Source organism: Vipera ursinii (assembly GCF_947247035.1).
Source record: "Vipera ursinii genome assembly, chromosome: 10".
Lineage (NCBI taxonomy): Eukaryota > Metazoa > Chordata > Lepidosauria > Squamata > Viperidae > Vipera > Vipera ursinii.
Window position 1 is genome coordinate 23,115,080 of NC_139520.1, and position 26,427 is coordinate 23,141,506.

Here is a 26,427-nt window from a genome sequence, read left to right on the forward strand (position 1 = left end):
TGCAGGACCATCTGCTGCTGGGAACGAATTCCCATCGCCCAGTACGCTCACACAGAGAAGGCCTCTTCAGGGTACCGTCGGCTAGACAATGTCGGCTTGGCGACCCCCAGGGGAAGAGCCTTCTCTGTGGGAGCGCCAGCCCTGTGGAACCAGCTCCCCCCTGAGCTTCGGAGATCTCCGGTCCTTTCGCCGCGGCCTCAAAACACTCCTTTTCCACCTGGCTGACCTGGACTGACAGGGATTTTAATTATATTTACAATTCTAACTATTCTTTAATTTATTTTAATTTATTTCAAATTTTATTTTTAATTTACTGTACAGAGACCTTTAAGTTTTGTTGTTAGCCGCCCTGAGTCCCTCGGGAGATAGGGCGGGATATAAATCCCATTAATAAATAAATAAATAAATAAATTCAGGGAGTAGGCTTTTTTTCCAGTTCCATGCCATTCAGGTCCCTGAGTTTGAAAGGCAGTGCTAGATATTTTTATGTAGTTTTGTATGCCACCCAGTACACAGGAATTGAGTAGCCAATAAATTTAGATAAACATTTTGTTACCAACCCTTTAATAGATTCATTTTGAAGCAGTTTACTTGGTATAAAGCACTCCCTTCAAAGGAGACTCAGCATCTTCTACTGCCTAGACTTAGACATATGTTTCAAGACAAAATTAAATAACTTCCAGAGGAAACAATCTCAATAATGCTTTATTTTTGAAAAGCCAAAGCTATTATGTGCCTTCTCCAAAACAACTGCTGAATAACAGGTTTCCTCTACTCAGTGTGGTACAGGGCTCCCACAACCTTACAGGGTGAGAGAGACCGAGATTCAACAAAGGGAACACTGATACTACGTTCCTTGCCGACTCTGTCACACATTTCTACCTTCTTGTGCTTGTGTCAGTCTCATGACATCAGGAAAGCTCTAGCTTTTACGCTTCCCCAGGAGAGGCAGTATGCCAACAAACACCCATTTCTCTCGTTACGTCTTTTTTTTAAAAAAGCTCCAAATTCCCCCTCCCCAATCATTAATGAAGGGCAGGAAGTAGAAAGTGAATCTCAAATGACACATGTCCTCTCTTTCTGCTGGTCCAGGATGTTTGTTACACTAGCACTGGGACAGGAATCCTCAGAGGCCATGATCCGCTCCCACAGCATCTTGAACACTCTGGAATCCTTGTTCCCTGCTCAAGGCAAACAGAATTATGTGAACTCTTCTTCTGTCTCTTGGGGATAAAAAGGAAAATATTAACCCTTGGAAAAAATCTTTTCCTAAACAGTTTTTCTTTGCTGCACAAGTTCCACTTCCTTGATTAGTTAATTAATACTGCACGCCTGCTTGGGCTGCTCTCTCAAGAATCTAATTCCTTTCAATGTATATTCCTCGTTGTGTACTTCCTTACTCTAGTAATGTCTTCCAATACTGAGTGAAAATTCCAAAGGAAGGGGGAAGGGAAATTTGCATTTTTCATAGTTTCCTATGAGCTGAAATCTGCAATATGAACCCTCTCTGCCTTTAGGGCTCACCTGGCTGATTGGGGTGCTATCCTCCTGATGTTATAAATATTTAGGGACAATTTTTAAATCTATTAATAAAAGATTTATTAATGTCCTGTTTTCTTCTTGTTTGATATCCGTCCTTTTAAGTTCTAAATTAAGTGTTAACATGCTGATTTAGCAGAAACGGAGTGGACATTCTACCAATGAGAAGCAGGTAGAAGGAAGAGAGCTTGCTTTTCCCTTGCAGATATTACACAATACTGCTGATGGAATAGTGTTTGCTGCCTTAATTAGGATAAAATCTTAATTTAGGAGTACCAAAGAGAGCTAAAATCCAATTATTTTAGAGCAAATGAGAATTTAGTATTTTAGATCAAACCATGGGCCAAAAGAAACTTAGGTTTCCACTCACCTCAGAAGGGCCTCAAGTTCCTGCTTTATGGCACCGACCACAGGTGGCCCATGGTACGTGAGGGCTGTGTACACCTGGACCAAGGAGGCACCTGCCCGTATCTTCTCCAAGGCATCCTGGCCAGTGCAGACTCCACCCACTCCAATGATTGGTATACGCCCTAAGAGAAGGAAGGAAGGAAGCGTTTACAGGGAAGGAAACCGGAGCCACTGCCTCTCGCGCTTCTTCTTGATCTTGTTACCTTGGGTGAGAGAATACATGTCGCTGACCATCTGGGTGGAGAGCTGTCGTAAGGGAGCCCCACTCAGCCCCCCCACTTCATTGCAAGAAGCCCCACGAAGGGTCTCGGGACGGTTCACGGTAGTGTTAGTTACCACCAGTCCATCAATGCCCAGCTGGAAAAAGGAAGCCAAAGGCAGAATCAGATGGTTCCCAGTTCCTTCCAATCCTTGGGGGTGAAGATGCCCCGTGACCAGCAGCATGCAGATAAAACAGAGCAGAGGCTGCTGAAGTCAGGAGCTCATAAAGAGAATGACAGCCTGCCCTCGTCCTAGTACCTCACTCACAATCCTGGCAATGTCCCGTTTCTCTTGACTTGTCAGGTCTGGTGCAATCTTCACCAGCACAGCCGGTTTGTGCTTACCTGGGAGGGAATCCCGCTCAGCAAGAACCTGCCAGAAACAAAGGTGATACTGAAGCTCCAGGCCTTGGCCATCTCTTCAACAGGCAGAACAGGACCCCAGCACATGCAGAGGCTCACAAGATGAAATGCTTTTGGGAAGGGAAGTAGGAGGAGCTGAACCCAAACGAAGCTGCTTCCAATGCTCAGGAGACCAGATAACAAAGATGGCCAGTCTAGGAAATAGGCATTCACTAACAATGGGTGGCCTGTTCCCTAATTGAGGCCCAATATTCTTTTAGACAGTGCTCAGTGAGTACGAGTGGGCAGCAGTTCAAAATGCATGCCAATCTGCTGGGCACAGAACACCCCAACAGGGAGATTTATAAGGAAATCTTCAGGGCCAAGGCAGGACCCTACCTTTGTAAGTAGGAGGTGTAAGTCTGCTCTGCTCTGCAGAGCCCGCAATCCTGGCGTATTTGGGCTGGAAACATTCACCACCAAGTAATCAGCCAGTGGACCCAAAACGCGAACGCCTGCAACGTAGTCAGCAGCTGCATCCACAGAACACTTGTTCTTGCCCAGATTTATTCCAAGGGGCATTCCCGCTTAAAATCAAAGAAAATAAAATGCAGCAGTAGCCCTGAAGGCAGAGGCAGCCCCTCTTCCCTAGGCAGAGCAGCATCAAGGGAGCACAAAAAGCCTCACAGGTTTTTCAAGCTGATGGGGGACAAGAGCCAAGGAGCACTCAGCAACCTCCCCTTTGGAGGAGCAATCCTTCATGTGCACCCTAAGCGTCTTTAAGGCTATTCTAACAGGTAGGCAGGCTTTGCAGCAGCAATGAACTTTTAATCTCAAAGCAGCAGACCCCTCTGTATCCAGGAATTTATCTCCTTTTGGTCTTGGATGGGGTGGCACCAACCTAAACAGACCCCGTGCATAACCTGGGGTCCTTTTGGATTTACAGCTCGTGCTGGAAGAGCAGGTGGCAGCTGTGGCCACGAGGGACTTTGCTCAACTTTATGTTGTGCGCCAGTTACACCCTTTCCTGAATAGGGAGGCTTTCTGGTCACTTATGCCCTGGTCATGTCCCAACTGGACTATTGCAATTTGCTCTACATGGGACTCCCTTTGAAAACTATCTGGAAGTTTCAACTGATACAGAATGTGGCTGTGCTGTTAGCTGCAAACATTGGCAAGCTTCTTTAGCCCAGTGTGCCCAAATAGGATCCAAGTTGGAAAGGTAGATTAGTATTTATTTATGTATAAACAAGGAGACAGGCCTACAGACACAAGATGAGACCCTTAGAAAGGTAAGAAATCACCTTATACAGGTAGTCCTCGACTTACAGCAGTTCGTTTAGTGGCCAGTTACAATGGCACTGAAAAAGTGACTTATGACCGACGGTCCCAATGTCATACAATCAACTTTTGTGTCCTTCTTATAAGCAATGTCTACAGGGAAGCCAGATTCACTTGTGTTACTATCTTAATAACTGCAGTGATTTACTTAACAACTGTGGCAAGAAATGTCATAAAATGGGACAAAATGTTTCGCTTAGTAACAGAAATTTGGGGCTCAATTGTGGTCATAAGTTGAGGACTAACTATATACAGTTCAAACATATTGTGCTTGGAATATATTATTTCATTGGTTAGTATCATTTAACTCGCCTGCAATCCTGTGAGCGTGCTCAGTAGCTTTATATGTACCATATAGTATTTCATAGCATCCCAGTATGATCTTGTTAATGCTCAATTTCTTATTCAGGAGGTGTGTTTCTCACATTATAATCAGTTCACAAGTTACTAGAGTTCAAATCTTTGCACACATTTTGCCTTTAGCAAGACTGAACTGGTTCTTATCAGAAATCACATTTTTGCTTGTTACTTCAAACTACAAACTTTAATCATGGTTTGGCACATGTGCCACTTGCGCAAATGCAACTTTGTGCACTCACGGACTGTTTGCGTAGCCTAGTTCTCAATGGGCCGCAGCCTGACATTGGGCTGCAGCCCAAGGGTTGGGGAGCCCTGGTATAGGGTCTCCCGCTTTAGCAAGAGTTTGGACTAGAAGACCTCTAAGGTCCCTTCAACTCTGCTACTTTGTTATTTTCTAAACTTTTAATTTTTATATCCTGCTTCAATATTTTAATGTTTTGCTGTATATCACCCAGTCCCTCCCTGAGAGAGCTGAGTAGTTCAAACACCTGAATAAACAAACAATCAGCACAGGGGAGACCTAGCTATCCCTAGACTCACCTTCGCTGAGCTGGCGCTGAGCGGCTTGCCGGGCTCGGAGTCTGCGCTCCACCACCGTGTGGCCTTGGCTGTTGAACCCGTACCTGCGTGGGCACAAGAGCTTCAGTGGGGGCGGGCGGCCCTTCCCTCCGCCGGGCTGGCGGAGGCGCTCCATCTCCCCCCTTCTCCCCCGGAGCGCCCACCTGTTGATGACGGCCTGGTCCTCGGGCAGCCGGAAGACCCGCGGCTTGGCGTTACCTTCCTGGGGCTCCGGCGTGACGCTCCCCACCTCCACAAAGCCGAAGCCCATCTTGAAGAGCCCGTCCACGGCCTCCCCGTGCTTGTCAAATCCAGCGGCCAGTCCCAGCGGGTTCCGAAATCGCCGCCCAAAGGCCCGGACCTCCTAAGGGGAGTCCCGGGGGAGCGAAGCTCAGGCCCGGCCCGGCCCCTCCCCCTCCCCCTCGACCTCCCTTCCCCGTACCAAGACCTCCGAGTCGGCCGGGCCGGGCCGGGGCGCGAGGCCCCAGGCGAGCAGGCGCACCGCCAGCCGGTGGGCGGTCTCGGGCCCCGCCAGGCGCTGCAGGCCCGGCATCAGCCACTTGCGGTAGAAGCGCTCGTCGCCCCGCGCGGCCAGGTGCGCGGCGAAGATCAGGCCGCCGCCCCCGAGCACCAGGGCGGCCTCCTTCAGGCGCTGCGGGGAGAGAAGCGGAGCGTCAGGGCCGGCCCGCCTCCCGCCGCCCCCTTCCCGCTCGCGCCTCCTCGGCAGCCCCGGGGCCGGCGGGGGCCTCGCTCACCCGCAGCGCCGGCGCGGCCATGGCGGGGACTCGGAGGAGGAGGGGAGGCCTGCCCGGGTGCTCCGACGCATGCGCGAGGGGCCCGGGGACGCGGCGGCCCTTCCGGCGTGAAGCCGCCGAGCCGCGCGGGGCTTTGGGGCTCCCAGCCGAGGGCGAGGCCGGCTTCTCTTCCCGCAATCCGGGCAAAGGTTCGGGCTCCTTCCCGGGGAAGCAGCCCCGAGCACGTTTCCCTTCAGCGCAAGTCAGGAGCTCCCGAGGAAGCCGATGAGGAGGCCGACGTCCACCGCGGCGATGCTCCCCAGCCCAGCCCGCCCTCTGCCTCACCGGAGACCCGCCTGGCCTACGGGCTACCTCCCGCTTCTAATCCAGCATTTTCGCCCGTTTCCGTTTTAGCGCTTTTTACCATACTTACTCTTCCTTTAGTTTTGGGTCGGATATTCATTTCTAAATTAGCGTCATCCTCAGCCAACGCTACTATTTCAATTACCTGTTCAAAACCGCTGCTGTCCAAGTCTATTACTGCCTTTCTTTTTTCTGAATACTATGAAAAGTCTGGTAATGTGCTTGGCTCTTGCAATGCAGCCATTCTGAGACACTCAGGGGTTCAAATTACGGGAAAGTCTAGCTTTAGTAAATAGAAATACCTCCATAAGGTCTCAACCATCTTTGAGTTAAAACATCACACACATCTAGGGATCTGAGAACGCATCGTTAATAAACAGCATAACCAGAGAGACTAAAAAAGGAGTCCCAAGTACCTTGACAGATTTCTCCCATTTTAATTTCTGCACACAAAAAGTTCAAAAGTCTTCGGAGAAGGGCGGGATATAAATGGAATTAAAAAAAAATCCAACAATCCCCTGCAGAGACGAGTGTTGACTCTTTTCACCTGGTGCAGGAAATGAGTTTGGGTTATACCAATCTGGGGAATACTTTTCCCCACCGAAACTTCAGGGGGCATCATTAGCTTTATTGATTATAAAATAACATCTGGAACAAGCAACCCCTGAAGGGAATCTTAGCCATTTCAGCATCCAGTTCAGTCTCTGTAATCTCTTGCAGTCATATTCTTTCCTACAAGTGATGACAGAATACATCTGGGCAACAATGAGGATCAACCATTTTTCTACTTGTTCCAGAGGCTGAAAGGGACCACTGGAAAACAGCATGATCTCCTCTGACAGTTCTCCTGTATCATATCCGCCACGACAGACTCAGTGAAGATCACATTTGTTTATTCAGAACAGAGAAGGAATCAACCATCAAAATTATCCCAGAAAAGCCATGTGAACATATTACATATAGAAGCATTAGATGAGAAAACAGAGGTTTCCTCTGGGCATCATAGCAGCAGATGTGACTATGTGGTGCTGCCATCTATGGCTTTGTCCCACAGGCCAAACATGGACTAGTCGGGGGCTGCAGACCTAAATGTCAAATGATGGTCCCATACCCAGCTTGCCACAGCCTGCTGAGGGAGTCTTTTCTAATCTCTAAGCCAGGTCTAAAATTGGTTTGCCTCACGGCATGTACCTGACTCTTCTGCCCCACCTCATGCACATCAGCAGGACCCTCAGGGTAGACTTGGCTTTGGCCTCCTTTCCCAGAGAAAAGCCATAACTGCATCAAGCAAGCACAGGCTTTAAGGCAGCCCTTCCCACAGAATATGCCCAGAAGGGCATAGTGGCTGTGCTGTCTTCTGTCCAAAGGAAATGCTACTCACATCGCCTCCACACCCCGCTCCAGAGAAGAGATTATCTAGGGCTACTGAGGCATAGGGGAAAGGTTTCTTGCTCCCCACTGAAAGGGGCCCCAAAGGACCCTCCAAAACAGCACAATTTGGTGTAAGTAGAGCAAGAAGAAAGGCCAAGAGGAAGACAAGGAAGTGAGGAAAGAGCACCCATTGCAGCAACAGGGTATATAGCTCTTAGGTTTTCTTCTTCAGCTCCTCAAACCTCCGGGACAGATCATCAAAGTCAATCTCATCTGAGGCAGATGTGCTGGTGCCAGCAGAAGCAGCAGGCAGTGTATCTGGCACAGATGGCAACTCTGGCAATACAAAGCGATCACCTGAACGGGGCATGGGGACTGGTGGCTGCCCCTTGGCTTCTGGCGTTATGCGGGGACCTGCAGCAGAGGGCAAATGAAGAGACATTGCAAGCCTTGGGCTGGGAGTAGCAGGAACAATGCCCAAACAATAGAAGACTCATGCCAGCAGCCTGCCTGGCGTAGCATGCTATATTTTCTCTTGTAACAAGAGTACTGCTCTTGAGGCCTCTCAGGGCTGTGTTACAGGGTGTGAGATTCCACAGCTCTGCAGGAATCAAACTGCTGCCACTTCACCCAGAGCCAAGTGTAGCAGCTCAGTGTGTCTTACCAGAATGACAAGCAAGGCCTTGGCTTGTGCCCACTGACCTTCTCTGGACTTACCAGTCACAACATGTAAGGACGGCACTTCCTTGTCAGTATTCCCATCATCTACCTGAAACAGGCACAAGTGTATTTGGCAAAAAGTCCTGGCATGCAGCACACTAAACACCTTTATTTGTATAGGCTGGGAGGATTCAGAAGGATATTTTTCTCCACCTCAAGAATCAAATCCCAAAGCTCTGCTGCTAGGTGGGACAGAAAAGCAATGGGGAGAGGACGCAGTGAACCCAGTCTCTTTTTCTCTAAGAAAATATTTCATCACTGTTGGAAGGGACCAAACCATGAAGGCAGGTAAGCATAGCAAATTAAAGGGGAAGTTCTGAAAAGCAACTCTGGCACCCAAACAAACAGAAAAGGCACCTCACAACTAATGCTTGACCAGAGACTTAACCTCAGATCTCAGCAACAGAGGACACTAAGAATATACACAACTGTCTGGTGTGAGCTGTTCCATGTAGGCAGTGGGAAGACGGCTATGCAAAGGAAGATTGGGGGGGGGGGGGAAGAAGCAATATGCCCTAGTTTTGTCTTCCTGTCTCAGATTCTAAATTTAGTTTCTGCCAAACTGCAGCCAGTCTTAAACAGTTTGGTAGAATTTGTGGAACATGACTTTTTTGGGTCAGCTGAAAATGTGTTTTTCATTTCATGCAGAGTTTTAGAGGACTACATTTTTCTTGGATGACACTTACAGATTCGTATGTTGGAGGAATTGCTGGAATCGGAGGAGGGTGAAGGCTAGTGAATGGTTGGTAGGTACCCACAGGTAGCCCATTGAAGCTCTCCTGCAGAAATTAGAATGCTCATTAGCCAAAGCAGATGCAGCTCACTGAGAGATTAGGCAGCATGTTCAAGAAAGAAAAACTGCTGCAAACACACATGCCAGCATTAAGACAAAAACAAAACTACCCGCCTCCAGAGCCCTGCATGAATCGAGATTTAGTTAATTACCATCCCCTTCGGATGTGGGTAGGAGAAAGGAGGAACTGGAGATGGCATCGGCAGGGGCAAGACTCCTTCAGGACCAGGTAGAGGGGCCATGAAGCCACCGCTGTTACCTCCACCTTTCTTGATGTCATCCACAAATCCTACATCAATCAGATCTGCTTCTACACCTGTAGGAGCCTCAGCCTGAGAAACAAGATGGCTCAATCTCACAACCAGGAAAGATACTGCTAGTGTACAGTCATTTTTTTCAGATTGGTGGCTAATACATATTGATTAAATGAAAAGTATGACAATGTTTGCTTCTTTGAATTTTTCTGAACATTTGTATCTCTTTGCAACTGGATGTTGAGTTTCATGTGCCCTAGTAAAACATAAAATGACGTTTTAAATGAAGTAACACTATTTTACTTGTTTCATTCATTACCTAAGATCATCCAACATATGATATACTACTGCAAAATAGTAGTCCACAACTCAACAATTGGTTGCCTCACCCTTAGCTGCAGTTAGTGCAACCAAGCACTTTCTTAACCAGTGATCAGTTTCTCACATCACTGTGTAGGAATTCTGATTTATTTTATTTATTCCTTTATGGTGAATTGCTTCGGGGCAGTAATTGCTGAGCTTTTCTAACATGAACTGCTGATTTTAAAACTGCCACGATATTTCTTTGGGGTTTTGATATGGCTTTGACTTGGCCACACCAAAATATTATATGCATTCCTTTTCATCTGCCATCTTATTGATAGGCCCAGTGGAAGAAAAGTTTCCAATTCCATCTTTTTGATGGAGTAGGGGTTCCCCACAGGGCTGTGTTTTGAATCCGTTACTGTTCACCTTGACCCATGACTGCTGTGCTAAGCCTGCTATGAATTGCATTGTGAAGTATGTGGATGGCATGGCAGTGGTGGGTCTTATCTGAGCCGATAACCAACATCCTTATAGGGAGAAGGAAAAGGCTTTGGTGGACTGGTGCAATAAAAGTAACCCGCTTTGTTAATATTAATTAACATTTGTTAATAAAATGAAGATCATTATTGATTTTAGAAGGAGCTGGCATAGTCATACTCATTGTATTAAGGCTGCAGCTGTGGAGGTGGTCAATAGGTGGGGGTGCAGATAACTAACAATCTGACTTGGTCTCTTCATAGTCTTTAGTGAAGTGTGCAAACCAGCATTTGCATTTCTTGCATCGGATAAGGAGAGCACATCTTTTTAAAGAGGCATAATTGAGAGCATTTTTAACAAACTGCATCACTGTCTGGTTTGGTGGCAGCAGTGCCTCAGATAGAAAGTCCATTCAGAGAGTGTAAGCACAGCTGAGATGATTATAGGAAGCTCACTTCCCATTATTCAGGATACTTATAAGCACTATATGCTTAAAGCTTGAAGCATCGTTAGAGACCCCACACACCCACTTCATTCTCTGTTTCTGTTGCTCCCCTCTGGTAGGTTTCGAAGTATTTATAGCAAAACTACTAGCTTTTTTAACATCTTTGTTCCTTATGCCATGTCTTATAAATTCACAGAATTCTTTTTTCTCTCTCTCACCATGCATATGTATACGTTTGAACTAGAATGTGGTATTTCTCTGTGTCATATGTATATGCATAATGGGTTTTTTAAAGAGCTGAATGGAATGAAATTTCATTTTATTGAATGCTGATTTGTGTATATTTAAAGTGAATAAAGTTATTATTCTATTCTATCTTGTAGACTTATTTCTGTGGATCACTGTTGCCATGGGTCTTAGAAAAATGGCCTGAAATTCTTGAATTTCTCATAGAATTCTGATATGAATCAGAATTTATGCTTTCCTGATGTAAATCAGAGGTCCCCAACCTTTTGGGCACCAGAGACCAGTTCCATGGAGAGAGGTTTTTCCCTGGACCAAAAGGTGTGTGGTTCTGTGTGCTGCCTGCATCCCACCGATGGACTTTGCTTGTTTGTGCAAACCGGCAGCTGGCATGCCGTGGCCTGGTACTGGTCCACACACCAGGGGTTGGACCCGATGGAAATGATCTCATAGCAAACCATCACCAAATCATGACACCTAATAAGTGATTAAAATAATCTTAAGGCATAAGATTTAATTGGAGTTTGGATTCCACAAGATGTTCTGCTTTATCTATTCACAGAGAATTTCCCCAGAAACTGGAGGTTATTGACGGGCATGCAGATCCATAAAAATGGGTGTGTTTTTTATGTTCCATTCTTGGGAGGAATTTTTAAAAGATACAAAAATTGTCCTCTCCAGTTCAAGTCTAGATCAGGAAACCACAAATTGCTGGAGCCCTCATATAGTACTTCAGATATTGTTTGGAACCTTTTCCCAGACTGATGTCATTTTAAGCAATTTCTTTTCAGCAGGACACAAATGTATATAGTGAAAAATTAATTGGGATCGGGCGAGCAGAGGTTTTGTGCTTTCTTTAGGACACGACTACTCCAAAGCAGTCCTGATTTTACTCTCACAACCAGCTACAGCCTTCCCCTTTAACTTGGTTGAGTGAAGGGGAGGCACAATTATTTTTCTATTCTAACATGTTTGTGAAAATAAAGCTTGAATCAAATATTGGCACAATTTGTTCTCTGAGACTACATTTGTGGATTACTAGAACTCAAATGAAGCTCCAAAATAAATATTAATACAGGCAAAGTGAAATTTTCACTCTTTTTCACACAATTGTGGCAGCCGAGAGACCTTCCACATCACACTAGAATGAGGAAGCCTCCTGCACTTCTACTTACCATGACCACCGAATCTGGTTCATAGGGCACATTATAGTTCTTGGCAATCTCAATCAAGTATCTCTCCACCAGGATTTTAGGAGGTGCTTCTACATTCAGTTTGTGTATTAACTAGAAAGCAGGGAGGAGGAAAAACAGTTTGTAACCACCACAGCTAAGCAGGGCTGACAGTTTTTATCAGGAATCACCCAAAAAAGAAAAATACAAAATGCTAAGAAGATACTTGCTATTGCTTCTTTGTACGCATCATCAAAATTCTTACTCTGTAAAACCTGTTTTTGAGATACACTTTATACAGCCATCTGACCATCAATTGCATGGCTCTCCCCATTCTCACCCTGTCATTGACTGTCCCAATCTGGTTGCTTCGACATAGCTTGCCATATTCTTTGCTGTATTTGGCACATAGCTGATCAGCAACCTAGCACAGAAACAGAACAATTAAAAACTCATTGGCTATCTGTAAAGTGAAGCACTACAGCTCTTTCCAGATCAGAAGGCCTAAGCTTAGAAGCAGAGGAACCAATTTTAAATATCAAGCAAATCAAAAAAATTCTCAAGAGATTTGGAAAGTTATACTATCTTCACTTCAAAGAAAAATAAAGAGAAAGCAGACTGTTCTGCCAAACTGTCTTGAACCTTTCAGAAAATTGGCCAATAACCCAGAGTCCGCTTTCTCTCACATAGCTAGTACTACTCACAATTTTCAGCTCAGCTACTTCTGACTGTAGTCGAGGAGCTGCCCAGATGAGGGTAGACACTGCTTCTGCCAGGCCAGGGTCCAGCTCCCTGAAGAAACAATATCAAGTTATGCAATACATAGGTCCAAAACACTCTCTCAGAAAGCAGGTTTCCATGTGAAAAGGATGCCAGAATACCGCCTTTCCTTTCCCAGAGTTTTCTTTCTGCTACCTGGGCCTTACTTCATTGAATGAATGAGGCCAAAACGAGCTAAAAGCAGGTCACAATACAACTCCAAGATCTCCATGGCCTCCACTAAATAATCTTCCCGAATAATGTGCTCCACACGGATGCGAGCCCGTTCATCCTTGCCAGCAGAAAGATAATCAGCAATTTCCTTCCTGGCTTTCTGGGCCAACTCAGCTGTAAAATAGGGAAGAGGAAAGTCATTGCTCAGTCTGCCCTGGGACAGGCGCTGGGATTCCCCCAGGGCGAGAGGGCCAGGCGGGAAGTACCACAGCCCTCCCCTCAGCACCCTTCGCCTTCGGGGCCAAGGAGCCCTTTTCCCGTGGCGCCACCCCAAGGACGAGGCAGCTGGACATCGAAGGGGCGGCGGGAGAGGCTGCTTCAGGTTCGCCTCCACTTACTTTTCTTTTTCTCCAACAACTTCAGACGATTGATGACGAGACGGAGATTGACGCGCAAGCGCTCAGCCTTGAACCCGGAGCCCAGCATCCCGGCCAGTCCGGCAACTGGAGGGCGAGGCGGAAAACGTTGGTCTTTCGCGCCCGAGACCTGCGCCGCCCGCCCGCCCGCCCGCCCGCCGCCGCCGCCGCTGCTTCCGGGAAGGACCCGAAGAGGCGACGCCGGCCGCTTCCGGCCTGCTTGGGCCGAGACGCCGCCCGCAGCGAACTCCTCCGGGCCCTGGGCCGGCTCCCCTCCCCGCCGGGGCTCTCCAGAGGCCCATAAGGGGCTCCACGGGACGCAGAGAGGGAGACGCTCACCTCCGACAAGGCCGCAGCACGGAAGTACGCAAGTGGACGCCGGAAGCAGCCTAAGAAGCGGCGCCGCGCGCCGGTCTTGGGCGGAAGGCGCCTCCTGTAGGGGAACGGAAGCAGGAACGGGCGCCCTGCGTCACTGCCCTCAGTGCCCCGGCGGCTCCCTCGGCTCCCGGTGAGGGGTTCCGGCGGTGGGGACGCCTTCACACCTGCCCCGCCTGGGGCGCTGTGCTGGGCCGGCGCCCTCCAGTAGATGCTGCGGCGGGGGCGGCTGCCGGGGGCGCTGGAGCGCCGCCGGGGAGAGCCCGCGACTCCCTCCGGCTCCGCGCGGGGCGCCGGCCTCCCCACGCCCTACCCGAGCGCCTGGCGGCGGCTACGCTACCGCCAGCCCGGAGCCGCGTCCCGCCGTCGGAGGCAGGCTCCAGCGTGGCGCGCGCCCGACGGCCGGCCGGTCCCCGTGCACGAGCCGGGCGCTCCCGCCGCCGCGCCGCCATCTTCTGCTGGCGCCCCGCCGGGCGGCTCTTTGTCCGCCGCCGCTGCTGCTGCCACGCCGCGAGTCGAGCCCGGCGACGGAGGGCGGCGGCGGCCGCCAGGTGAGGGCCGAGCCGCGGCGGGCTCCCGAGCGGGGCGGGCGGCGGCCCCTTGCGGCGCGGCGTGACGCGGGGCTCTTCTCTCCGCAGGGGCGCCCCCGCGGGGGGGGCAAGCCATGTCCCGCCGGAAACAGGCCACCCCCAATAAAGTGCGCTGTGAGTAACGGGCGGGGCTGCGGGAAGGGGGCCCGGCCCAGCGCCCACCTTCCGCGCCGGAGCAGCGCCCATGGCCGTGGCGGCGCTGGCGGGCGGGGACGGCCGGGCAGCCCCTCCGCGTCCGCTTCCCGGGGGCCGCGGCGCCTCCGGGCTCGGAGGGCGGCCCGGGTGACCCGCCCTGCCGCTTTTGTCCGCAGGGGAGCAGGTCCTGGCCGGCCTGGAAGAGCATAAGCGGCGGGCGGCCATGAGGAAGAGCCTCCCGGTGCTGCAGGGCGTCCAGCCTGCCGTCATGGGGCAGGAGCCGCCGCCGCCGCCCCCGCCGGAGAGAGCCTCCAGCAGCAGTGAGTTGCCTCCGCTGGCGGGCGGGGCGCGCCGGGTTGGAGCGGGGTGGGGGAGAGCTGCGCTCTGCCGCCCTGCCTGCCCTCCCGAGCCACGGCTTGCGTTGCAGGTGAGAGCGAGGAAGAGACCACCCAGGACGAGGCCTCTTCTCCGGCTTCTGAGGAGGACGGAACAGGGGGGGCCGCGGTGAAAAAGGAGCAAGGGTCAGCGGAGCAGCCTGGGCAGCGCAATCCTGAGATGCAAGCCCAAGAGGCAAGTGCTCCTCCCCCACCCGTAGCCAGGTTGTGCCAGAAGTGAAGCCAGGAGGCTTCCCCAAATACTAGCCAGCCCACACTTTCGGTGGGATAGCTTTTATGTTCCTCTTCTTCATACCAGCCTACAGAGGTAGATCTATGGGCTGCATGACTTGGGTTTTCAACCTTTGATTAGGCTACGAAAATAGGAAGTCTAACTTGCTAGAGCCAGGTGGAAAAACCCTTCAAATGAGGTTGGGAAAAAGAACACCCTGGCTTTCAAAGCTCGCTCAAGAATGTGCATAGGACATACCATGGATTAAGTGTCCTTTTTTCTGTTCTTACAATGGAATGACTTTCCCGTGTAGTCACTTGGTCCAGACCAGCAGCAGAACTGTGTGTCATGCTTATGGTCCTGCCTGTTTTTTTCCATCAGCCTTCTCTCTCTTATAGATGGGATTCGGCACTAACCCAGATGCCTTGATGGGACTCTCTCGCTGTCCTCTTTGTCAGCTAGAATGTGGCAGCAGGGAACAGCTTGTGACTCACGTGTACCAGGTATCTATCTTGAGGCCATTCTTCAAGCGGACTGCCCTGCCCTTGCTTCTGTCCAGGCTGAGCTTTCTCATTCTGGTTGGGAAAGGTGTAGTATTTGTGGGATGCCATTTCACCAGCCATCCTAGGGAATGCCTTGTGGGTATCTCTCCTTCAGTCCCAAGGAAAAGGGATTTCTTCCATGGCTTGGCTTCAGCCTGCCCTTGTAGGGACAGAGCAATTGAGCCTTTACCTCACAGCCCGGCCTCGTTTGCAGCACACAGCGGCTGCAGTCAGTGCCAAGAGCTACCTGTGTCCTGTCTGCAGCCGAGCACTCAGCTCCCCAGGGTCGCTGGGTAGGCATCTCCTCATCCACTCCGAGGACCAGCTATCCAACTGTGCAGTATGCGGGGCACGTTTCACCAGCCACGCCACTTTCAACAGGTGAGAAACTGCAGCAGAAGGAAGTCAGAAGTCTTACTTTGGTGGTTCTTGGCCAGCATAACCCAAGTTGCTATAGGACAGGGGTGTCAAACTCAATTTCATTGAGGGCCGCATCAGCATTGCGGTTCCCCTCAGGGGTCCGGGTGGGTATGGCCTGGGTGGGCGTGGCCTACTGGGTGGGCGTGGCTAGAGTGCGTATGGCCTACTGGGTGGGCGTGGCCAGCTCTACATCGTTGGCATCAAGGGTGCCTATGGGGGCCTGGGCAGGAGTGGGACAGATCTGAGGGTCTCTGGCAGGAAGGAGGAGGGTCTCTGGGCCAGGGCCAAGGCAGTGGGGGCCGTTCCCTCACTGTTTCCAGGATGGCTTCGTGGGCCGCATGAAACCACTTTGCGGGCCGGATCCGGCCCCCGGGCCTTGTGTTTGACATGTCTGCTATAGGATATCCTAATGGAACCTTGGGGGAAGGTGGAGAAGCTTCGCCTGAGAGATCTTTTGGCCAACTACTTCCCTCAGGGATTCATGGTTAATCTCCAGAGGACACACAGGCCATGAGGCTGACTCGAGAGAGTTCTTGCCTTCGCTGATTCTTTCTCTTTTGTAGTGAGAAGGTGCCGGAGGTGCTGTCTGGAGATTCCTTGCCTGCTCCTCCCCCAGAGGGCTCTTCTAGCACCGAAGAGAAAGCTGCTGCTCTCAGCCCTGCTGTGTATCCTGCTGGCCTCCTCCTTGTGTGCAACAGCTGTGTGGCTTACCGCAAACTTCTGGAAGCTCAAGCCCCAGGGGTGCGCAAGTGGGCCTTACGGCGGCAGAATGAACCTCTAGAAGCAAGGCTGCAGCGCCTAGAACGAGAACGTACAGCCAAGAAAAGCCGTCGGGACAATGAAACACCAGAGGAGCGAGAAGTGAGGCGTATGCGGGACAGGGAGGCTAAGCGCCTGCAACGGATGCAGGAGACAGATGAGCAGCGTGCACGACGCTTGCAGAGGGATCGCGAAGCCATGCGTCTCAAACGTGCCAATGAAACCCCTGAGAAGCGGCAGGCTCGCCTCATCCGAGAGCGTGAAGCCAAGCGACTGAAGCGGCGGCTAGAAAAAATGGACATGATGCTGCGTGCTCAGTTTGGCCAGGACCCCTCGGCAATGGCAGCACTGGCTGCTGAGATGAACTTCTTCCCGCTCCCTGGCGGAGGCATGGAATTGGACAGCCAGTTGCTCAGCAAAATGTCCTTTGAGGAGCCAAGCCCCAGCACACTGCATTGAATTCTTTCCCTATGAACTCTTTGGACTGGGTCTTTTTGCTATGCCAGTGGACCTGGAACGTGGCCAGCAAAGTGCTTCTGCTCTCTGGGTGCTATAGATCACAATAGAAATGGGTTGCAGGGAGGAGACAATAATAATAATAATAATATAATAAAAGTTGGAAGGGACCTTGGAGATTACTACTCCAACCCCCTGCTCAGGCAGGAAACCCTATACCATTTCAGACAAATGGCTGTCCAGTCTCTTCTTAAAAACTTCCAGTGCTGGAGCATTCACTGCTTCTGGAGGCAGGTTGTTCCACTGGTTAATTGTTCTTACTGTCAGGAAGTTTCTCCTTAGTTCTAGGTTGCTTCTCTCCTTGAGTAGTTTCCATTCGTTGCTTCTTGTCCTGCTTTCAGGCACTTTGGAGAATAGCTTGACTCTTCTTTGTGGCAACCCTGAGATATTGGAACACTGCTATCATGCCCACCCCCTCCTTCTCTTCATTAAACTACACATACCCAATTCCAGCAACTGTTCCTTACATGTTTTAGCCTCCAGTCCTCCACTCATCTTTGTTGCTCTTCTCTGTACTCTAGACAGTCTTAACATATCTTTACATCGTGGTGACCAAAACTGGATGCAGGATTCCAAGTGTGGCCTTACCAAGGCATTGTAAAGTGTTACTAACACTTCATGTGATCTTGATTCTATCCCTGTTAATGCAGCCCAGCACTGGTGGCTCATATCTAAGTGATTGTCCATTAGGACTCAAGATCCCCCTCACAGTTGCTACTATTGAGCAAGGTACCACCTGTACTATACCTGTACATTTGTTTTTTCTTGCCTAAATGTAGAACCTTACTTTTTCACCACTGAATTTCATTTTGTTAGTGCCCAGATCCTCCTGTATCTTAAGCCCATCTTCCTGAGTGTTGGGTACTCCTGCCAGCTTGGTGTCGCCTGCAAATTTTATGAGTTCCCCATCTATCCCCTCGTCCAAATCATTGATGAAGATGTTGAAGAGCACTGGGCTAGAACAGAGCCCTGGGGCACCCCACTACACACTTCCCTCCATGTAGATGCTTCCCTCCATGTAGATGCAATTCCATTGAGGACCACACGCTGAGTACAGCCGGGCAGCCAGCTACGAATCCATCTGGTGGTAATGCTGTCTAACCCACATGTTTCTATCTTATCAAGTAGTAGGTTGTGATCTATTTTATCAGATGCCTTACTGAAGTCCAAGTAAATTATATCCACAGCATTCCTCTGGTCCACTAATTTTGTCACTTGGTCAAAGAATGCAGTAAGATTTGTCTGGCATGATCTGTTTTTGACAAACCCATGTTGGCTTTTAGTAATGACTTGGTTTTCCTCTAGGTGTTCGCTGATTCGTTGTTTATCTTTTCCAGAATCTTCCCAGGTATTAAGGTCAGGCTGATAGGTCTGTAGTTTCCTGGATCTATTTTTCCCCATTTTTGAAGATGGGAACTACATCAGCTCTTTTCCAATCCCCTGGTAGTTCCCCAGTGCTCCAGGATCTTTGAAAAATGTTCAGTGGTTCTGAGATCACATCTGTCAGTTCCTGGAGAACCTTGGGGTGTAATCCATCTGGTTCTGGTGATTTGAACTTGTCTAGGATGGAGAGGTCCTCATTTACCATTTTCTTGCCTATCTTGTGTTTTTAATCTGTTTTTATGGTACTGTTTCTGATAGGTTGGACTGTTTTTTTCCCTTTGTAAAGACAGATGCAAAAATCGAGTTAAATAGTTCTGCTTTCTCCCTGTTGCTTGTCACCTTCTTGCCACTTTCCCCCACTAATGGACCAATCATTTCCTTAACTTTTTTCTTGTTTGGCTCTATGTCTTCCATGCTTCTGGTGTTGTGTGCTGGTTGCATCACAGTATGAGGAGGGAAGCTGGAAGGCTCAAGACTACATCTCTCCTCCTCTTGGCTCCACACCACCAGTAGTCTTTGTAGTCTGCTTCTTCAAAGTCCAACTTTCACATCCATAGCATCACAGGAAAGATTTACCTGTATAGTGTTTTTTTAATCCCAACTTGTAAAACAGAAGTGCCCAATTCAATGAGCATACTTAATATTGACTGGCCCAGTCACCCAACCAGCTTTTAATTATGATCTAGGTAAACATGACATCAGAACATTTTTTTCCAAAGACTTCATTGCTGCCTATCAAGTGCTACTCTGCAGCATATTTTTTGATGCTGGTTTTATTATTGATAGTCAATCTTGAAAGGCACAAGTAATCCACCATACCTCAGGATCTTCACTGGCAATTCTAAGGCTGACCCCTATTCCTATTATCATTAATTTGATGGTCTTTATACTTAATTGTAGCCAATTGACTTTGATTACTACTACTTGCAGAAAATTTCCTTTTAGATATTGGGAGTAGTGTCATCAATATAGCAAAGGTGCTTGATGTTTCTTCTCCAGTTTTAAAACTCATCTTCCAATCTGGTCTTCAATAAATATCCAGCATATAGGTTGAATTAGGGATGAGTATACAGCCTTGTCTCTCCATGTTACATCAGGAATACAGCTTCCTGACCTGTGTGTAAATTTCATGAATAGACTAAGATGTTCTGGGATTCCCGTTTTCCTAAACACACTTCACAGTTTAACATGGCCAAAGGCCTCCTTTTAATCAATGAAGCACACCCTGCTTTTTTATATATTGATTCCTCAATTATTCAGTATGGATAGGCAATTCTCTTGTTCCTCTGCCTTTTCTTATGTAAGCTTGAACATCTGACATTCCCCTCTTCATTTGGGGCTCTAATGTTAGATAATCCTCAGAATTATTTTGTTAATTGTGAAATTAACACTGTGCAACAGTTTGCACTATCTTTGGTGCTGGTTTGTGGAATGAACTCATTCAACCTGGTTTTCACTGTGGCATTCTCCAAATTTGCTGTAGTTCAATTAAAATCTTTACTAATTGCTACCAACTTAAGATAGTAGTCTAATCCCTAGCAACTTAATGAGTACTTTACCACTAGAGATTCTTGTAAATAGAGAATATCTTCTCGGATAGTAATATCCTTACTATTCAGAATTTCCTTCTACTTTTGTTTGATAGTTTTTGAATCGTTACTTGTAGTCATCTACATCTTTAAGCAAACCAATTTGAGGTTGAAACAGGTCAGAGATCTTTTGTAAAACATTGCTTCTGCATGTCTGTTTCATCTTCAATGTCTTTACAATGTGGCAATACTACTAATCTCTTCTAACAAATTTCTTAAAATTCTTTCATGAACTCTCAGGTTCAGATTCTCTTGGCAATTTCCGCTGTCTATTCTGCCATTGTTTTTCTTCTGTTGTGTAATCTTTGGCAGGCTTTTTTCACATTAATCTTTTAACAACTTACACAGTTCCTCTGGCTTCTGGGCAGTAAGGTCTTCCAAGCAATACTCATGTTCTCCTTGAAAAGGGTGGGTATATAAAGATGAAACATATATTCTCTTTGAAGAATGAGCAGATAGTCACTGTCTAGCATGTTTTAGTTCACAATCTGTGATTTAAGCCTTTTAATTTTTCCTTTGAATCCTAAATGCTTTTATATTGGCTACAGTCTAAAAAAATCCAGACACATCATGAACCAACCGTTTTGACAGTTTTTTAAAACTAGTGAGCTTTGTTGGCTATAAGAAAAATCCCCAAATGCATCTTACAGCAATGTCTTTATTAGGCCATCACACAAATATGCAAACTGTTAAGAATGTTGTTTAAAAACTCAGTTGTTTGGGGACAATCCTAAGTGCTGTCAGTCTTAACATATTACTTGCTAACAGTAAAATAAGCTTAGAGAACTGCATAGGTTTTGATGAGCTGCTTCTGCCAATTTTGACCGTATCAGCACCAGTCTTCCTCCTTCACACTGAGCACAGACTATACAGAAGACAGCAATAACCAGTGAATGTCTTTGGCATCCATGTGTCACATTTGAAGACCAGCTGTATTACCAATATGGGGGAAGCAATGCAAAATTAGGGAAGGAGCATTCTTCATCTGTCCCTGTGCAGCACCCCATTCTCCATTAATAAACCTACTGTGAATATTACTAACAGTTACGTTAAATTGTCAAAATGATGCTGAGTTATAGTTGGCTTTCCAGGGTAGTATTTGCTCCACAGGGTAAACAGACAGCAAAAGAAAAAACTATTGGCATATTATTAGGTACATACATGTGTGTATATGTGTGCACATGCATATATATGTGTATGCCATTTATAGCCAAGTTAAATGAACACATTTGAAGAGCTTAACAATAAAAATACAGCCTGCATTTACAGCAATATTAAATCATAAAACAGGAAAAAGGATCTCACCCCAAATACAAATATACAGTACATGTGGATTTATTTAAAACAGATACAAAAAAGCACAATAAAATAGATTATCCTCCTTAAACTGCAACGTAGCATTAAAGATCAGGGAGGAGAAAAGCAGTTGGGAGTTTGGCTAGTCCTAAGGCGTTTGCCAGTATATCACTGGCTAGAGTAAAAATGATTGGTTGTAGGGCTGCAACATGTACAACTCTGGTGGCATATGGCATTCAGTCCACGCCAGCTAAGGTGCTATCTATTGGAGAGGTCCCAGGGAGGAAGAGGGACCCTCAGAGAAGCTTCTTGTGGGCCTGCCCTGGCCCCATCATGATTGGTAACAAAAGGCTTCCCCTTTCATGAGCCCTTCAAGGAGCTCTAAGATGTCCTTGAAAGGGGCAACAGAAGCAACTCCCAAGAGGAAATGGCATCTGACAGATGCCCTGTCAAGAGATGAATTGTTCTTAGGGTTCGTGGGCAACAGGACAACATGGGAGATGTCAATCCCACAGTATTGGGTATTAGGCAGCCTCCCCTGCAATTGCTAGAATTGGGCACAACTTTCTGTAGTGTCACATGAGAGAAATAGCTTATTGCTCTAGCTGGCTCTCTCAGGTCTCTGTGGGACTTACGGAGCAACGACTAAAGACACATCTGCAACTCTCTTGTCCACTCAGAAACATGCCTCTGAAAACACGATTGTGAGTAGTCTGCCACGTAGACAAAACTTTGGACCCACGTGGGTGAGCTGTCCAAAACTGAGGGGTTCAGTTTCAGCAACTATGGACAACTGGCACTGCAGCCTGGAGATAACTACTCATGTTGAGAGAAAGGATTAAGCTTGTTTGCAGCCATAAAACTACTGCCCCTTTATCTGGCATCAGAGAACTCAGTACAGAGATTAATCAGGAGGCACACAAAGGAAGTTCAGGGGACCCTGAGAGGAAGTTAAGAAAGGCAGATATGTTGGACAAAAGGTGGTTAGGAATAGTGCAAAGTGCCCGGGTCTTTAGGAGAACACAGCAAAGAACCCGGCAGAGAAAGCAAGGTCACCTTTCATCTAGAGAGAGAGGGATGGGCCGATGTAGAATCTCAGCACTCAACACCTAGCAGAATTGCCAAGCAGTGGAATTGAAGCCACCCATGAGAAATAAGCCAGGGTATCCATTTAGAATTATTAGAAGTGGCTGTTGTAACAGCTGTTTTGGGGGGAGATTTTGTCATCATTATACCAGACAACACAGTAAACCTCTGCCTAGAGCTAAAAGCACAGTAACAAGACAAGATGCTCAGCAAGGCACCATAAAATGAGGCAATTCTGCATCATTTTCAGTGCAACAGACTTAAAACTGTTAGCCGCTTGCCATTTTTGCTTATTGTTTCCTAAAATATAAGTCTACTGCCCCTTTTTAGTCTCTGTTGAAGCTGGCAATTGATAAAGGACACTTTCCTCAACCATAGCCTTTGTATGCCTGCAAAAGCAGCAGCTATACAGTTGAACTAGCTCAGCAATGGATGTTTGAGAAAGTACTGGCAGCAAAGGGAGAAATGGAATGCAGCATTAATGGAAGAACAGTATTACCTGGGGCAGGAATGTTATAGCAGAATGGATGCAGAGCCAGCAAACTAAGGGGTCTGCCAATATACTTTATACTGCACAAATCCTTGTTCTGCTTCTACTTTCCCTGTTAAAAAAGGCCTCAGCTCTATGTGGCAACAATTACAAAACTATGCACTGGGTAGCAGATTTGTTGAACAGGACTGCTAGATGTTTCTTCTCAATACAATAAGATACACAAATATCTACCTAAGGAGACGTGGAGACTCCCAAACTGGACTACTGCAGTGCCTAGACCAATTAGTCAAAGTATCTTGACTAAGACCTGAGCAGAAGACTGGACAATTCTTAGCTCCCATACTGACTCTTTTTCTCTCGGTGAAAGCATCTTGCTACCTATGAGTAAGTGTCCAATTAAAGTGCTTGCATCTTAAGGGACCTGGTGATCCCTCTCTTCATCTCACCTCCCAGAATGCAGGGGAAGATGGGAAGAAGTTCTGCCAGTAGAATGGTTTAGGCACACAGCTGGAGGAGCTGGACATCTCTTGGGCATCAAGAGAATCTGATTAATGGCCAGACTATCCAGCATGGCACTGGTTCACCCATCACCAGAATTCACTTCCCTGCATTCGAACGACCCTCTATGGACAATTTGACTTCCTGGGGAATAAACGAAGGCCGAAGCAGGGATAAATGAGGCTCCTCCACTAATTTTTGAAAGCTGGGACCTGCCCAGCCATATACAGAAATGGGTTCTAGATAGGAGGATTCCTGGGATAAGCCTAACACTCCTACTGTCCTCTGTAATGGAGTCTTCTCCCTCACCTGATCTTGTGGCTCCCGAAGGATTATCCCACTCTGCTCTGGCTTCTCTTGGATAGTGCCCCGAGAACTACTTTGTGGAACCAACTTCCCATTCAGGCTTTGTAAACTTATGGAAATACAAACATCTCCCACCTGAAGCTTATGACAAGGGAGGGAAAAAAGCCGAGCAGTCCTTTCTGGGCTGCAGGATGACCAGCCTTGACCATAAACAAAGAAAGGGTGCTCAGGAGGGACATCAATGCTAACTTTGCTCTGCTGCTCTCCAACTACAAAATGCAGCATTACAAAGCCCTGCCAGGGGCTTTCCTGAATGTCCACCACTGTGCTGGAATCGATCTTGAGGCCACCACTCACCTCTGCACTACGCACAAAGTCTTGGGTTTGAAGATCCTCGACTCGCTTGAGCTCCCCAGTAGCCAATTGAATAATGGCTCCTTTCATGAAGTGGGAGGGCAGGTGGCCCTGGGAGTGGGCAAAAACTGTTTCTGGCTGCACTTCTTGGGATGCTATGTCAGGGCTCACTCTTTCCAGGTCTTCCTGAACTGCAGGCTGAAGGGGTCCCAAGACTAGTTTGCCATTGACCAGGGTCAACCTTTTGAGAGTTTGCCTAGAGCAGAGTTGCTTCTCAGGTGACTTTGCAGACAGTCTTTGCAAATGGCTCTTCGCAGCATTAACTTGTACCGGGTTTCTCCCCGACTCCTCTTTCTGCTCTGCAGCATTACGATGGGACAGGTTAAGAGGGCTGAAGTTGTCCTGCTGAGCAGAACAAATAGGATATTCTGAGAGAACTCCCACTACCCTCTGCACTTCTAGGTCTGGGGTACTTGGCTGAGATGGCACCGATACCTCCATTCTCAAGACCGGAGTACTTGTACTGTACTCTTCAACAGTCCTTGGCCACTGCCCTTCAGCTTCACTCTCCATTGCCCCAACAGACCTTTGTGGCCCATTCATTGTGAATCTTTTGGGATCAAGCTGCTTCTCCTGCATAGGTTGGTCCGAGTTCAGACCAACGGCAGCTTCAAATGTCGAGTAACCTGCTGGCACACGGGACATCTGGTAATAAATTGGAATCTGACCCTGTGAAACATCCAGAAGGTGGCCTCCAATATGAGGTTGCAGAGGGCCTGAGAATGAAACGGAGGCAGAAGTTTTGCCAAAAGTGTGGGTCACCTGTGAGGAACTGAGGTCATTGGACAGATTTGGTGCGTAGGGCACAAAGTGAGGGACGTGAGAGGTGGCGAGGCCAGCAGAAGATGACAGCAGGTGGCTGGGGAGGAAGCCATGAGGCACGGCGTAGGGCAGTGAGTAATGCGACCCCACAAATTGCAAAGGGCTGGCAGGGAGCTGCGTGTAATGGATGGGCGGATAGGGGACTGCTGGATGCTGCCGTTGCTGGTGGAGCAGCTGTGAAGTCAGGCCGTAAGCAGCAGGCAGCGGGCTCACGTTCACCACCGGGGCGAAGGTGGTCGGGGGCGCAGCCACCTTGTACAAGCCGCACTGGTCCACAGTCAAGCTGGCCACAGTTTCGCTGGGGTGGTCGCCGTCACTGGTGTCATCACCGCCGGGCTCACTGTAACGCGAAGGTGCGTGACCCGGTTTGCCCGCCGCCGCCGCCGCCGCCGCCGGATCGCGCTCGGCCGACCTGCCCGGGTCGTCGCCGTCGCCCCCGCTGGCGGACGCCGGTAGCTCTCGCTTCTTGGGCGGGAGGCGGCCCTGGCCGCGTTCCTGGGCCGCCCGCATGGCGCTCGCTGGCAGAAGGGGGGCTTCACCTGCGGAGGCAAAGAAACCGGCAGCGTTAGAGGCTCGGAGGCCAGAGGGAGAACGCGCACACCCGACGCCCCACTAGCTCACCTGCCGCCTGGGCGCCCGCCTGCCGCATTTCTACCGCCGCCGCCGCCGCCGCCGCCGCCTCGCCCGGGCTCCATCGCGCTGCCGGCCCCGCCCTCCGCCTCTCGGCGCGCCGGAAATGCTTCGGGTGTGATGCCAGCGAGGCGCGAGACGGCGCGTCTAGATGACGTCACTCCCCAGCCAGCGGTCGCCGTAGCAACTCCACAGGAAGCAGTTGGCGACGTGACGCCGAGGCTGGATTTCGCTCGCCGGGGCTGCGTTTTGCTTCGAGTACCTGGCGAGCCGCTCCGGTTCCCCATAGGCCTGGTCAACCCGGCTGCAGTGGCTTAGTTCTGCTCTACAGCTGAACTTTTCGTAACAGTCTAGGGTCGCTGCGAGCGCCCCCACCCCCACCCGGGCGAAGGGCAGCCCCGGACAAACCTTCCGGGCCAGCAGTAGACACGCACAGCCGCCGCCGGGCTGGAAGCTCGTTTGGACGTTTTCCCGTTTCCTCCCGGAAATGGTCCCCCGGCGCCTGGCCTGGGACGGAGGGTTCGGACCCGGGATTTCTCGCGTCTTCTCCAGCGGGCTGGTTCTCGCGGTCCGCCCCGAGACCGTGGCTCAACGCCCGAACATTTAACAGGAACGCCGTTGCCCCCTTCCTCCCCCAGGCGCAGAGGGACCTGCTCCGGCAAGCATTGGCCGGCGGGGCCATTCGCGGCGCCTCGTCACACTAGTGGAGGTCCCATTCTTTCCACTTCACAGGCGCCCAGGAAGAGATGTGACCCCCGGCGGAACCTTCATACTCGTCGGCGAGTTCCTGCCGGGCGGTTATGGCCGGCGTGACAGCCGCGGTGACTCGGCAGGCGTCTGACGTCATCAGTGACTGCCGCGGAGCGGTCTTCGTGTTCCCCACCTCGGACGCCTCCGCTTGAGAAACGAGTCCTGCGGGCGGCTGCCGCAGT

The 26,427-nt window shown here is 49.2% G+C and overlaps 4 protein-coding genes across 7 annotated transcripts; 1 reads left to right on the forward strand and 3 right to left on the reverse strand.

The window, feature by feature from the left end:
* Window positions 1-687: 687 nt before the first annotated feature.
* Window positions 688-6,560, reverse strand: DHODH (dihydroorotate dehydrogenase (quinone)). 2 transcript variants are annotated; one of them, XM_083370441.1, is made up of 9 exons: window positions 5,564-6,560; window positions 5,251-5,460; window positions 4,973-5,172; window positions 4,791-4,873; window positions 2,949-3,136; window positions 2,467-2,580; window positions 2,151-2,304; window positions 1,910-2,069; window positions 688-1,181 (listed from the first exon to the last, which is right to left on the reverse strand). In XM_083370441.1, exons 1-9 carry the CDS (start codon window positions 5,582-5,584, stop codon window positions 1,127-1,129), a joined length of 1,185 nt encoding a protein of 394 aa, XP_083226567.1. In that variant the 5' UTR covers window positions 5,585-6,560; the 3' UTR covers window positions 688-1,126. The 2 variants fall into 2 exon arrangements, with proteins under 2 accessions (XP_083226567.1, XP_083226566.1); XM_083370440.1 differs by having other exon boundaries at window positions 688-1,223.
* A 217-nt stretch (window positions 6,561-6,777) lies between these two features.
* Window positions 6,778-13,561, reverse strand: IST1 (IST1 factor associated with ESCRT-III). The gene is made up of 10 exons (XM_083370442.1): window positions 13,375-13,561; window positions 13,018-13,122; window positions 12,613-12,793; window positions 12,391-12,478; window positions 12,027-12,110; window positions 11,690-11,800; window positions 8,942-9,121; window positions 8,683-8,775; window positions 7,994-8,045; window positions 6,778-7,690 (listed from the first exon to the last, which is right to left on the reverse strand). Exons 2-10 carry the CDS (start codon window positions 13,103-13,105, stop codon window positions 7,491-7,493), a joined length of 1,077 nt encoding a protein of 358 aa, XP_083226568.1. The 5' UTR covers window positions 13,106-13,122; window positions 13,375-13,561; the 3' UTR covers window positions 6,778-7,490.
* ZNF821 (zinc finger protein 821) lies at window positions 13,494-20,525 on the forward strand. 2 transcript variants are annotated; one of them, XM_083370434.1, is made up of 7 exons: window positions 13,494-13,961; window positions 14,049-14,114; window positions 14,312-14,455; window positions 14,563-14,705; window positions 15,140-15,244; window positions 15,498-15,664; window positions 16,267-20,525. In XM_083370434.1, exons 1-7 carry the CDS (start codon window positions 13,622-13,624, stop codon window positions 16,919-16,921), a joined length of 1,620 nt encoding a protein of 539 aa, XP_083226560.1. In that variant the 5' UTR covers window positions 13,494-13,621; the 3' UTR covers window positions 16,922-20,525. The 2 variants fall into 2 exon arrangements, with proteins under 2 accessions (XP_083226560.1, XP_083226561.1); XM_083370435.1 differs by lacking the exon at window positions 14,049-14,114 and having other exon boundaries at window positions 13,496-13,961.
* Window positions 20,526-21,269: 744 nt separating this feature from the next.
* ATXN1L (ataxin 1 like) lies at window positions 21,270-26,277 on the reverse strand. Of its 2 annotated transcripts, none has more exons than XM_083370432.1 (2): window positions 25,904-26,277; window positions 21,270-25,404 (listed from the first exon to the last, which is right to left on the reverse strand). In XM_083370432.1, exons 1-2 carry the CDS (start codon window positions 26,175-26,177, stop codon window positions 23,423-23,425), a joined length of 2,256 nt encoding a protein of 751 aa, XP_083226558.1. In that variant the 5' UTR covers window positions 26,178-26,277; the 3' UTR covers window positions 21,270-23,422. The 2 variants fall into 2 exon arrangements, with proteins under 2 accessions (XP_083226558.1, XP_083226559.1); XM_083370433.1 differs by having other exon boundaries at window positions 25,487-26,123.
* Between the last annotated feature and the right edge of the window lie 150 nt (window positions 26,278-26,427).

Bases quoted from the DNA above. Each gene is read 5' to 3' on its own strand.
- ZNF821 (XM_083370434.1), top strand. From the start codon at position 13,622: ATGCTGCGGCGGGGGCGGCTGCCGGGGGCGCTGGAGCGCCGCCGGGGA. The intron at 14,456-14,562 runs GTGAGTTGCCTC...CTTGCGTTGCAG, and splicing joins GGAGAGAGCCTCCAGCAGCA to GTGAGAGCGAGGAAGAGACC. The intron at 15,245-15,497 runs GTATCTATCTTG...CCTCGTTTGCAG, and splicing joins TTGTGACTCACGTGTACCAG to CACACAGCGGCTGCAGTCAG.
- ATXN1L (XM_083370432.1), bottom strand. From the start codon at position 26,177: ATGGCCCCGCCGGCCAATGCTTGCCGGAGCAGGTCCCTCTGCGCCTGG. The intron at 25,405-25,903 runs GTTTGTCCGGGG...TTGCCTCCGCAG, and splicing joins GTCTACTGCTGGCCCGGAAG to GTGAAGCCCCCCTTCTGCCA.
- IST1 (XM_083370442.1), bottom strand. From the start codon at position 13,105: ATGCTGGGCTCCGGGTTCAAGGCTGAGCGCTTGCGCGTCAATCTCCGT. The intron at 12,111-12,390 runs GTGAGTAGTACT...TTTCTGTGCTAG, and splicing joins AAGTAGCTGAGCTGAAAATT to GTTGCTGATCAGCTATGTGC. The intron at 8,046-8,682 runs GTAAGTGTCATC...TGCCTGTTTCAG, and splicing joins TTCCTCCAACATACGAATCT to GTAGATGATGGGAATACTGA.
- DHODH (XM_083370440.1), bottom strand. From the start codon at position 5,584: ATGGCCGCGCCGGCGCTGCGG. The intron at 5,173-5,250 runs GTACGGGGAAGG...GACTCCCCTTAG, and splicing joins CGGCCGACTCGGAGGTCTTG to GAGGTCCGGGCCTTTGGGCG. The intron at 4,874-4,972 runs GTGGGCGCTCCG...GTGCCCACGCAG, and splicing joins GACCAGGCCGTCATCAACAG to GTACGGGTTCAACAGCCAAG.